The sequence below is a fragment of the Vombatus ursinus genome, unplaced genomic scaffold (assembly GCF_900497805.2).
Source record: "Vombatus ursinus unplaced genomic scaffold, bare-nosed wombat genome assembly UNPS02015393.1, whole genome shotgun sequence".
NCBI lineage: Eukaryota > Metazoa > Chordata > Mammalia > Diprotodontia > Vombatidae > Vombatus > Vombatus ursinus.
Window position 1 is genome coordinate 45,503 of NW_020955171.1, and position 11,497 is coordinate 56,999.

General features: G+C 40.9%; 1 protein-coding gene across 6 annotated transcripts; it reads right to left on the reverse strand.

Moving 5' to 3' along the window:
- Positions 1 to 225: 225 nt before the first annotated feature.
- LOC114032017 (ubiquitin-like modifier-activating enzyme 1) lies at positions 226 to 11,176 on the reverse strand. 6 transcript variants are annotated; one of them, XM_027847224.1, is made up of 28 exons: positions 11,015 to 11,176; positions 10,086 to 10,121; positions 9,373 to 9,473; positions 8,587 to 8,703; positions 8,432 to 8,490; positions 8,145 to 8,313; positions 7,905 to 8,039; positions 7,615 to 7,721; positions 7,191 to 7,281; positions 6,925 to 7,057; positions 6,723 to 6,820; positions 6,132 to 6,278; positions 5,798 to 5,974; positions 5,148 to 5,252; positions 4,982 to 5,062; positions 4,602 to 4,757; positions 4,271 to 4,436; positions 3,283 to 3,479; positions 3,117 to 3,181; positions 2,661 to 2,856; positions 2,489 to 2,563; positions 2,040 to 2,229; positions 1,853 to 1,941; positions 1,606 to 1,698; positions 1,249 to 1,440; positions 1,025 to 1,126; positions 836 to 936; positions 226 to 577 (listed from the first exon to the last, which is right to left on the reverse strand). In XM_027847224.1, exons 4-28 carry the CDS (start codon positions 8,701 to 8,703, stop codon positions 442 to 444), a joined length of 3,177 nt encoding a protein of 1,058 aa, XP_027703025.1. In that variant the 5' UTR covers positions 9,373 to 9,473; positions 10,086 to 10,121; positions 11,015 to 11,176; the 3' UTR covers positions 226 to 441. The 6 variants fall into 6 exon arrangements, with proteins under 6 accessions (XP_027703025.1, XP_027703021.1, XP_027703024.1 ...); XM_027847220.1 differs by having other exon boundaries at positions 10,022 to 10,121; XM_027847223.1 differs by lacking the exon at positions 10,086 to 10,121.
- Positions 11,177 to 11,497: the final 321 nt, after the last annotated feature.

An 11,497-nucleotide genomic window follows, 5' to 3' on the forward strand; every position in this document is an offset into this window, starting at 1 on the left:
GTTGTTAAACCAGAATTCTGAAGAATAAAAGAAATAATAGATAATGAACTAGTTCCTTTTTCTGCAGAGAAGGGCCTAGGTAACCATAGCCAATTTAGGTAGCTATCTTGACCACTGACCACCTACCACCTATAGAGTTCAGAAGAGATGTCTGTGACTTCCTCCTTTGAACTAGAGGACCATAAAACGAGCTCAGTCTGTCTCATATAAAAGTGTTACCAATGGTTTCGTTTAATAACTCTTTTATTTTGAATTCAGGTTTCAAACAATAGTAGAAAGGTTCCCCACACGCCCTAAGTGCTAAACTGAGCAGAGCTAAACCAGTGGCCTAGGACTTGTGGATCTGGGCCACTTAGCTAGTCTTATTGGGGAAAGAAGGTGGTTAAGCAGTAGCAGGTAAAGAACAGTAAGAGGAGGAGTAGGAAAAACAACAGCCAAGGATCAGCAGATGGTGTAGCGCACATAAGGCACCTCCACATCCTCACCACTATCATCTTTACAGCAGAGCTCCAGCACCAATGCTCGCACGTGGCGGTCCAGCTTCCTCTTTGACACTTGACTCACAATTTCTGTCATTCTGGGGTCCAAAATAGGAGACAAAGAATTTTGTCCCCAAAGACAGTTATCTCTGAGAACTTTTTCCCACCTCCCAATGGCTCGTGCCAAGTTATTTTATAAAGTCATCAAATATTATCTATTAAAAAGGCCTCTAAAGCTGAGTGAACTTATTATCCTATAAATGTAACAAAACTGGGCCAAACAATTTTCCTAGGTAGGAGTTATATATAACCAAAGGATTCCTTAAGATTTCCAACAGTTGTTCTGGAAAACTCACGGCTGATCTAGTCGTTCCTTGAGCTTTGTAGGTGGCATGAAGAAAGAGTAGAGCATGGACACACCTTGGGACAACATTGTGATTTCCAATTTGTGCTCTGTCTGTGGTAGGAGTAAAGGAAATCAAGATCAGAAATGCCAACCCCACCGCCTCCCTTGGCCCACTCATCCCTATCTCCTAAATCTGTACCTTGAAATAGTCCAGGAACTGCTTCAGGGTCATTTCCTCACCGCCAGGCTGTAGGCCCTTGACTTCAAAGCGGTCCCAGAGAGTCCAGTCGTGGTCATAATACTGTAATTAGGAAGGCCCCACATCTATAATCAGCTCTGTTCATCCCCATAAAGATTTATTTTCCCTTCTCCTACGACCAAACCTTTATTACTTTAATAAATTACTAAACATCTTGGTGTTACCTTGTGACGGGGTGCAGCGATGGGCTCAGAGAAGCCAAAGAATGGTAGGGCAAGGTTGATGAAACCATTTTTGTAAACTTCAAGCCGCTGGTGTCCCTGCACCACCTTATATAGCTCCAGGCACACAAGGCCAACCACTGCAGCAGTAGTTGTGGCAATGGCTGGGATGATCTTTCCCGCAATCAATTTGCTCTGTAGGTATCAGATATGTCCCCCCAAAACCCCAGGCTTTTGGTCAGTCTTAAGAGTAGAGCATGAACATGAATGCTTACTGTCATGTGTAACAAACACATATGTAAACATGTATCTTCATACTATACACACATATGAAGATGACAGCTGAGGTTATGAACTCACCTTGTGCCTGTCAGCAGGTGGAATATCATAGTTCTCAGCACGTAGGTTAGAAGCAGCAACAATGAAATCCATGTGGAAGTTATTATCATTGTCCTATATAGGGGAAGTTTAGGTAGGATAGCTGGGAACCTTACACTGTCAGCACTTACCAAATAAGGAGTGCATAAAACCCTCCACTAACCAATATACACACACAAAAACATACATTCCCCTTGAATTATCCTGGGCCCACAGCACCCGCTATCACCTTCTCAAAGTCAATGGGGCACATCTTGAAACCAGGCAACTTTTCAGGGCTAGGTAGCATAGTTTTCAGTTTCTCTAAGTGGCTATCACCTAGGAAAGTGAGGAGAAACGACAAAGAGAGGAATGTTTCAAGATAAGACTGTAAATTAATAATCCCAGTGAGACAGGAGAAAATGACTGGTACCCACCAACAGAGGTACTAGCACTCTGTAGTTCCTGATCAGAAACATGAATCTTGATGCCAGATTTAGGAGTAAACTTTGGGATATGCACTGTTTGTAAAAGAGTAGTAACTGCAGCCCGGTCCTTTGAACCTGGTAGTCCATATGTTTGTGCAAAGAGATTAGCAGCTGCCATGATATAATCCAGGTGCAGAGCCTGTGGGGAGAAAACAAAAAAAGGATTCACAGGACCATGGTGTCAGTGATAAAGAACCTTAAGTGATTACCCACTGAGAAAAGAAAACTAAAACTCAAAGAATAAGAACTTACCTAAAATCACATAGATAGTAAGAGCGAAGCTAAGACTTTAACCTAGATTCATGAACTCAAAATCCAGAATTATTATTTTTAAGTGTTAAGATTTGATATTCATTTCCCAAGACCCCAGAAAATTGATATACATGTGTCATACTCACATTTGTGACATCAAAGGTAAGGGGATGGGGGCACCTTTTAGGCCCAGACCAGAAAAGAGTGCCAGAGCTTGTGAGCTGCCAGAGATTAAAAAGGCAGGAATCCACAGGTTAGATAACGTCCTACCTTCTGCAAGCCTAGATGCAATTGAGAGATGGACCATGAGTTGAATACCTGTTCCGGAGGAAAGCTGTGCAAGAGTTGACGGATATTGTCGGCATATTGGGAGTGCCAATGAAGGCAGGCCCAACTCACACAATCAGCCCACTCTTGGGGGCGCTGCAACACCAAGCTCCGATGTACAGCCTCTAGTACCTGCAGGGGCTGTGCCCCTGCCAATCTTAGAGTTCGCTCCATAAACTTTGGGTCCCTGTGGATTTAACAGACGGAAGCTGGTGGTCAGGTTGGAAAATAAGCATTTAAAGTCCTGAAGCAGAACTCGTAGTATCTAGAGTATTAAGTATCTACAGTTAGACAGAAATGTAGTATCTACAGATGGGACACATGGAACCTCAAATGGGGTTGTAAATTAAGCTCACAGAGAAATGAGAACACGTAAAAGATGTCCTGGTCTAGCCTAGCCTCGACCAGGGACCTAGTATTATGGGGTAAGGAACCAACAACACTCACGTGAGGTACTGGTTAACATTCTCTGCTGGCTGCTTGAAGAGGCCTTCAAACTCGTCCCGGGCCCACTGTGTGGCGTGAGATATGGATTTGTATTTAAGGGAAAGGACCTAATGACTTCCACCTCCCCCAGTAAAACCTCCCTAAGTCCCTGACCCATTTCTCAGACCTGAAGCGTGTGCTCGATGGCATTGGGAAAGTTCTTGAGTACACAGTAGGGGATGGATTTCTCTGGGGGGTCTATGCTGGAGCTGTAAGACTCTGTCAGAAAGGGTATCACCACCTGAACGTTCCCTTTGGTTCCCAGTGTGCCTGACTCTAGCAGTGGTTTCCGATAGTACACACAACGTCTGTCCATGTACATTCCTGTAAGTAAGAGAAGAAAGGAATCCCTAGGAAAAATATATCACATGGGATAGAATACTGGGAATAAAAACCATAATAATACGATGAATTAGTAAAAAAACCTCACTGGTCACCCAAACCAAGCTTTCTATCTGATCAACAATACCCTCTACATCATTCCTGTTAAATTTCTCTGACAATGTTCTCTCCTCATTCTCTGATGTGCCAACCTATCACCTTCTTAATTCAGTCATCCTATGTATTCTTCAATGTCTTATCCCTTAACTATGGATACTGTCCATTTCTGTCCTATTTTCCTTTATAAAGAATTTAAATTGGAATGGACTGTCACCAATCCAAATCACATCAAAAAAAGAAATACATTACAGTATGTCTGATAAGTGATCAACTTGTTTCTGTTCAAATTCCTTACAATCACCATGGATTTCAAAATGTATCACTTGTCATCAATATTAAATTTAAATCTTTGTAACCTCCACTTATTGCTTATAATTTTCAATCAAAAAAGACTGAATTTGCTATTCCACGATTGCCCTTCAATTTCTTTAAGAGAATTAACCTGCCTCTATGCCTCTTCTTTTCTCCAGGCTAAGGATCCCCCAGTTCTTTTAACCTCTTCTTACAAGACACAGGCTCAAAGGCTTTCACTATGCAGTTTAACTTATCACCAGCCTGTACACTGAACAAAATTCTCAAGATGCAGTCCTCAATTCTCTAGTCCTGAACATGCTATTAATTCAAATTAATTCAAGATGAAAATAGTTTAGACGAGGGGATTTCAATATCCTCACGGGCATCAACACTGTCCAGTGCATTCGCCACACCATCTAGGGCACAGAAAAAGTCATCATCATAGATTCGTTCCATGTCAGGTCCCACTCGGTTCTGGTGACTGGTTATGTTCATCTGTGGGTTCATCTGTCGCACAGCAGCAGCTGCTGTGTCTGACTTCAGCTTCTGTTGGGTTAGAAAACCATAGAGCAAACCAGAATTACACTACAGAACACCAAGTCCACACCTTTGCCCTAATAGTCTAACCAAGCACCTTTGTGTATGTTTTTACACACACTTGGTCCTCATATATCCTACTTTTGCCATACCTTACCACATGGTAATCCTTACCATAACATCCCATGGCCGGAAGAGGAACTGTCGATTGAGATTGGACTTCTCAATGGTGTCCATGTCTGTGACAATGATGTCACCTCCTTCCCCACAGCCCAGGCCAATCATGGCAAAATTCTTGAGAAGTTCACAGCCAAGGGCCCCAGCTCCAACCTGAGGACAGAGATGGCCATGGAAGGACAAGGAACGGAGAAAAAAGGAACTAGGGTAGTACCACATCACTAGTAGTACATAGTACAGTTAGTACTACAAAGACAGAAAAAAAATTAGGGTGTGGACAAAAAGAAAGACAGAGAATGAAACATCTGAGTGGGAGTCAGATATGGATTGTAGTTAAAGGGTAGCCAGAATACAATGTAAAACTCTGGGCCACTAACCAGGAAATACCGCTGTTTGCCCAGTTTCTCCTGTAGGTCAGAGCCAAAAACAGCCACCTGTCCATCATAACGAGTCTGACGCTGTAGAAAACAAGCAATTCAGGTAAGTAAATAAGCCTAGACAAAAGTTTCCCTACTTCACTATGGTACCTAGACAAATACATACTGGATGACAGTTGGCCTCTGTGAGGGTCTCCTTATCCTCAGGCAGGCATTCTAGTGCATCAAAGTAAAGCCACTGCATGATAGGCATAAACTTTCCCGAGCAGGCCTAATAGCAGGGTGGAAACAAATGCAGGAGGTTCAACCAAGCCTATTATGAAAATGGGTTAACATGGATTAGGGAATTAAGACAACACATAAGCCTAAGACAGGATTCAAGGAGTGAACACTGAGCTAGACAGGGAAAATGCAGACTCAGTGAAGGGGTCAGTTAGGATAAAATCAACTAAGACAGGATAACCAATAGTGCAGAAACAAAGGATGCAGATCTAATTGGCCTAGCACATTTAGGCTTGATAACTCCAGGAGGCTCAGCACATTACAGGTAAGATGAGTCAATAAACATAAGCTATGGGGGTAATGGGACGACACATAGTTTAGCTTAGCTCGGATAGCACAGATCTGCAAAAACAAAAATTGAACACGATCCAGAATTCATTTTAGAACAAAGGAACTAAACAAAGATATTGCCCAGAGCTCACTGGCATGATACCATAATGTAAAATGTGGCAGAATTATTTCAAAAAACATGGAGATCATCCTCTCATTCTCCATCTTTCAAACTGGGCTTCCAGAATTTATTTCTTTGCTTACCTTCATTACTTCCTGAGCAGCCAGACCCCCAATAAAGGCATTGATAGGAGCTAAGTCTCCAGCTGCCATATAAGCTAGCTGTTGCACCAGCTCCTCATCTAAGGTTTTCTGTTTCACATGGGGTGTGGAAGCTTCATTTACCACCTGGGCCAATCCAACCATTTCTGTGGCATCCGCCTGTTGAGTAGGGTAAGAGAGGGAAAATGTTACCTCAGAAAGACCACATCCTAAAAGGCAATTCCTTCCTAAGAAACTATGAAACTTAAAACACTTGTGTGTTCTTTTCCAGGGTCCCCACCCCAATTCCATCCCTTTCTTTCTGAAAAACAAGCACCTGGTTCTGGGGACGTGGGAGCCGGCCATGCTGGCTACAAAACTGATGCAGGGCCTGAAAAGCTATGTGCAGGTGAGGTGGATGTGAAAACTTGGCAAAGTCTGTCATCACAAAGTCTGGCTCACCTAGTGCTTTGGCCAGGGATTTCTGAAAGGAAAGGGGTGAAAAGCATTTGTTTTTATTCAAGGGAAATAATGTACAAGCAGTAGAGACACTGGAAAAGGGAAGACAAGACTTTGATTTGAAGAAAGCTAGGAAAACTAAAAAGGCAGAGATGCATTTTTTTTTTTTACTTTTGATTTGTTTCCTCTTCCACAACTAATAAATATGGAAATGTTTTACATGCTATCATACCGTTAACTGCCAACTGTTTTCAGAAGAGGGGAGGGAGAAAAATTTGGAACTCAAAAACTTGTAAAAATGAATGCTAAAAATTTTTGTGGTTTGTTATTATAGGAACAAGTACTATTCAAAGGGGAAAAAAAAGGCACAGATGGGGTCAGGGCAGAGAATAAGAGATTATCCTAGATGCCTTATTCAGACTTAACCTCTATCACAATATTTTTAACACTTCCCATTCACAGGACTCACAAAATTGATCTTCCTGGGTACTTTAACCTGGCTGACAATGCCACCTCGAACATAGTCTGAGAACCTGGTTGTGTCACAGATACTGAAGGTATATGGGCCTGGAGGACCAGAAGATAGGAATTAGAGGATGTTGTCCTGCTCATACTCTTTTCAACTGTAGCCCCATTGAATAAAAAAATGCTTTCACCCTCCACTGACTCACCTAGGACTTTAATTTCTACAGGTGGGCTGCTGTTAAGTTCACTCATACCCTGTACCTCAGTAAAGGAGACAAAGTCCCCACTTTCGAATCCATGACGTGTCTCATCCAGGCAGGTCACTACTCCTGGGCTACCCTAAGTAAAGATGAGAGAAACCAGGCTGTCAACGGAAAGAGCATGTGCTTTGTTTTAGGGGAACTGTGCTATCTACCTTCTATATCTCCAACCCTTTCACTGCCTCAAGGTATCCCAATGTTTAGCCCCTCACCTTGGTTACCATGGAAACCATGGCACTGAGTGGCTGTTCTCCATTTGAGTCAATTAGGACCATCTCCTCCCCAAAATCACAGAACAGCTGCCTGCAGAAGATACAGATTTTCTTCACTGGATTACCTTGTATTCCATAGACATAAGTTATAGCTCTAAGACTTTATGTTCTAAATTTTGTCTTATATTTTAAAGATGACTTACCTAACAATTTACCAGTTTGCTTCAGAAGATTATCTATGACTGGTACTCTTTTTGGTCTGTTTGCTCCTAGACTACCCATTAAATCATACCCATACATATGAAATAGATGCCCTGGTGAAACTGTTCCAGAAAACCCTGTGTGTTTGGCAGACATGACTTCACTAAAATGTTTAAGGGAGCCCTCCAGGATGAGCAGAGTTCAAAGGAATGGTAGTACTCACCCAAACAGACCTCGAGTGTCAGCTACTACAAGCTTGATAGCCTGGTTATGGCAAAATTCACCAACACGCAACTGTTCCTCTAGGGATGAGTTGGTCAGAACTACTACCTATGGGTAACAGAAGTAAAAAAATAATAGGACTGAAAAGAGACAGATAAATAAGAATGAACTATATCTTGCGAATTCCATGGGGATGACTACATGGGGAATTCTGGAGGGACTAAGGAAATCTCAGCCATTTATTAAGATTTCAGGGGTGGAGTTTTGGAAGGATAAAGAGTTTCTGCATACGTGGAAGCTACTTAGGAAGTCTTCAGTTAGGGGACCTGTGTATGCACAAACAGGTACATAAGTGTTTAGCTCAGCCAAGTGAGGTTGTGATGCTTCAGCACGGTTCTTGCCTATATCTTCCTCTTGCAAATAAAACTGAGAATCAGAGAAAAGGAAAATTATTAGCTGGGTTACCAGGGACTTTTACCTCTTTAAGGTTTTTAGGGGAGAAAAGAACTGATAACAGAACTGAGTGATTACCTGGGAAGACAGGTCAGTCCACTGGGCAGTACCCTGGTCATGGAGGGTTACGGATTTGACACCGCCAAGGATGATATTCTTAGCAATTTCAACACCTAGGCCTCGTAGGCCAGATATTAGGACACTGGACATTTGTAACCGTTTCATTGCTTCATGACCCAAGACATAACTGGGAAGAGAAGGGGGTGGGGGGAGTGAGGGTTAAATCCTTCATGTCTATTTTGCATAACCTGCCTTATTTTGTTTCTGTATTCCCCACTCCCCCATAGTCTTTCACTTGATCTTACAGTTGTCTTGAGTATAGACCTTCATCTATATCAGCTTCACTTCCATTTTTTGCCATTCCCTGAAGACATATTAAGAATTGGGATTAGTGGGAAGTTCTATGTCAACTTGCACTTGTTTTTTTCAGCATTTCTGATGTTTAAGTCAAGATACTTACTTTACCAGGTGCAGTGGGAGCTTCAGCAGGTACAAGGTCGGCAGGAGAGTGGCTGGAACCTGGCTTTGGATCAGGCTTGGGCATGCAACGTTTCTTGGACAAAGGTGAACTAGACATCTTGTTGAAATGGAAATGATAAATATATGAGTTTGGTTTTAAGTGGTAAATGTAGTCTGAGAGTAAATTGAAAATTTAAGAGGAAGAAGAGTGGAATGCATTTGTCAGTAAATGAACTGTGGTGACCCAAATAATTAGACAAATGTAAAAGTATGAGGACGTGGCTAAGGATTGAAAGATGTTATGCAGTTTTTTGGGGTGAACAAAGATATTATTGTTGAAGTGAAGCATATTGATAGTAAATATTTGGCTTTACTTTGGGAGCATGAAAGAAAAGGGAAGTGGACTGAATAAGCATTTAATAAGAGCCCTTCAGGTGCAGAGTATTGTGAAAAATGATTTGCGTGATTTTTACAACTTTGTTAAGTGGGTGTTATTATTCCTATTTTATAGATGGACCAACTGGGGCAAAGAGTGCTTAAGTGAACTGTCTAGGATTAAATGGTTAAAATGGTTTTGATTTGTGGCAAGATTTATATTTATATAAATGTTTTGGGCTGTTTAGGCTTAAAAGAAATTGTTTGGAAAAACTAGTTCTGGGAATGAGGTCTCAATTAAGAAGATGGGTCGGGGACAATAACGTTGCTATTAGTATAAAAGGGTAAACGAGAGGAAACAGTTTGGATTTTTTAAGTGGGAGCACTTTCCAGGAGGCGGAGTTTCAATTACCTCACACAAAATGGCGGACGAAACTATAGAGTCCCGGATGTTTGTTTCGCCTCCCCTCACAAATAAAAGTTACCCGTGTTTTGATGCGAAGTGGAACATGACTAAAAAGCAACTTAAGTTTGGTCAATAAGTTTTGTTCAACACTCAAGTTTAAAGAATACAAGAAATTGTGTTTCATAAAAAATTTCCAACTAAATGGTTCTCGAAACTTTATCCCCAAACGCCACAATCCATAAAGACCCTAAAAAATTAAAGAAACTAGTAAAACCGAAACACACGGAGGCGGACATCTGCTAAAACTTTTCATTAAGCACAAATTAAAACCAAATACTTTGTTAATTAGTACTTCTTACTCTTTCTAATCAAAATGTCTATTCTACCGTAACCGATTAGTAAAAAACAAAGACCGCCAAACGCCAAAAGGATAAAAATTCACCCTTTTATAATACGCAGTAAATTCTGACCAAAATAACCAAAGAATTGCATAAAAAGTATTAAACTACTACAACATCAAAACATTTATTGCTGTAACGATTTATTTCTATTAAAATAAATTTTTCCTTCATGCCACACTCCGTCACCCCACTCCCACTTTAATCCCACCCTTCTCAAAATTCCACGAGACAATGAAAAAGTTTTTAAAAACCACCTTTTCCTCAACTAGCTTTCTTTTTACCACGCCATGGAGTATCCCTTTTCTGGATTAATCTTACCGCCTCCTTCAAGACATTAACGGTCGAATCCTCACCCTACAACAACACATAGCGTATTTAAGGCAATGATAAAGACTTACGACGGATGACGGAATCAAAAAAGGATTGAACCACTTGCACGGGGAGACCTTTTTTTATTTTTTCCAATTTTTTGTAGCTATGTCATTAACTACTGGCACTGCAACTGATCACTCTCATTAAATTAATTTTTTCTTAAAGCATAGTTCCTTTTCCCCCCACATCATTCTTCAGAAACGCCTCCGGTAGATTTCCGTAACCCCCTCAACTAAAATGTATGGTATAGTCCAAAGCTAGTCGCAAAGTAACTTGGGTTATTTTTGTCCGAACAATAGCCTGTAACCGAACGCCTTTCCTTACTCCTGAGCCCTAAAATTGAACCTTGGGTGGTCATAAAATTATTTCTTTTTGTGGATTACAGTAATTTTAAAAAGATCTGTTTTAAAGGCAATTAAAAAAAAAACCTTTACTTTCACTGTCGGGGAACTTTTGTTAAAAATGCCGCCTTCTGAAACATACTGTATGTGACAATGTACGTCGACTAAAACAAATTGTGACTCAGTTAAGCGATTTAAAATCACAAAATTATTCACACCAACAATTTAACTAAAATCATAGAAACCAAATACATGCATAAAAGTTAAGTCTCATAGTAAAATAAAACAAGAATAGAACTCGAATCTAATTTGTTAATGTTAAAAAAAAGTTCATTCAAATCCATATTTGACTTCAATTGTACTTACGAGAGGGAAAATTTAAATTTCACTTTATTTTCCAATTAAGTCATTAAACATGTAACATGACAAAACTAACAAATTATGAAAAAATTAAAGGTCATATAATAAACATAATTTTTAAAGTACTTTTTAAGTATATGGTTACATTGCTCTAAAAGTAGAAACACTGAGTACCTGTATGAGGTTAGCAACGACTGTGCTTTGGTCCTGAACGAATCCTTTTTGTGTTAGGCTGTCTTGTGTAGATTCATCCACAGCAATGCTCTTCTCTGGTGGGATGATACGAAGAAGTAACCATTAATACAAAATGTGTTACAAGCCAAATTTCAAATAAATTACTACACCGCGCCCCAAACCCTCCCCCCACAACCCGCCCGCCCGGCCGCCCCTTTTCCCACTTTTTCTCCAAGCTCATCACTAAAGTCAACCAATAGCCACACCTTAGGGGGCGTAGCTTGAGAATCTAAGGTCTTAGTGACGCAAAAAACTGCCAATGACAATCGAGATGAGACAAGCGGGAAGACCGCGACCACCAATGAATGTGCGCCAAGCTGGGACTTACGCCATGGTGACTGAGATTTACTAAGGTTTGCGGAGGAAATTTTTAGTTTCGGGGGGGGGGGCTCACAAGCACAGCGAAGGCCGCCATTTTATGTT

Excerpts from the sequence above, each read along its gene's own strand:
- LOC114032017 (XM_027847226.1), bottom strand. The coding sequence starts at position 8,703 with ATGTCTAGTTCACCTTTGTCCAAGAAACGTTGCATGCCCAAGCCTGAT. Across the intron at positions 7,282-7,614 it reads GACACTCGAGGTCTGTTTGG|GCAGCTGTTCTGTGATTTTG; the intron begins GTGAGTACTACC and ends TATCTTCTGCAG. Across the intron at positions 2,230-2,488 it reads TTACCTTTGATGTCACAAAT|GCTCTGCACCTGGATTATAT; the intron begins GTGAGTATGACA and ends TTCTCCCCACAG.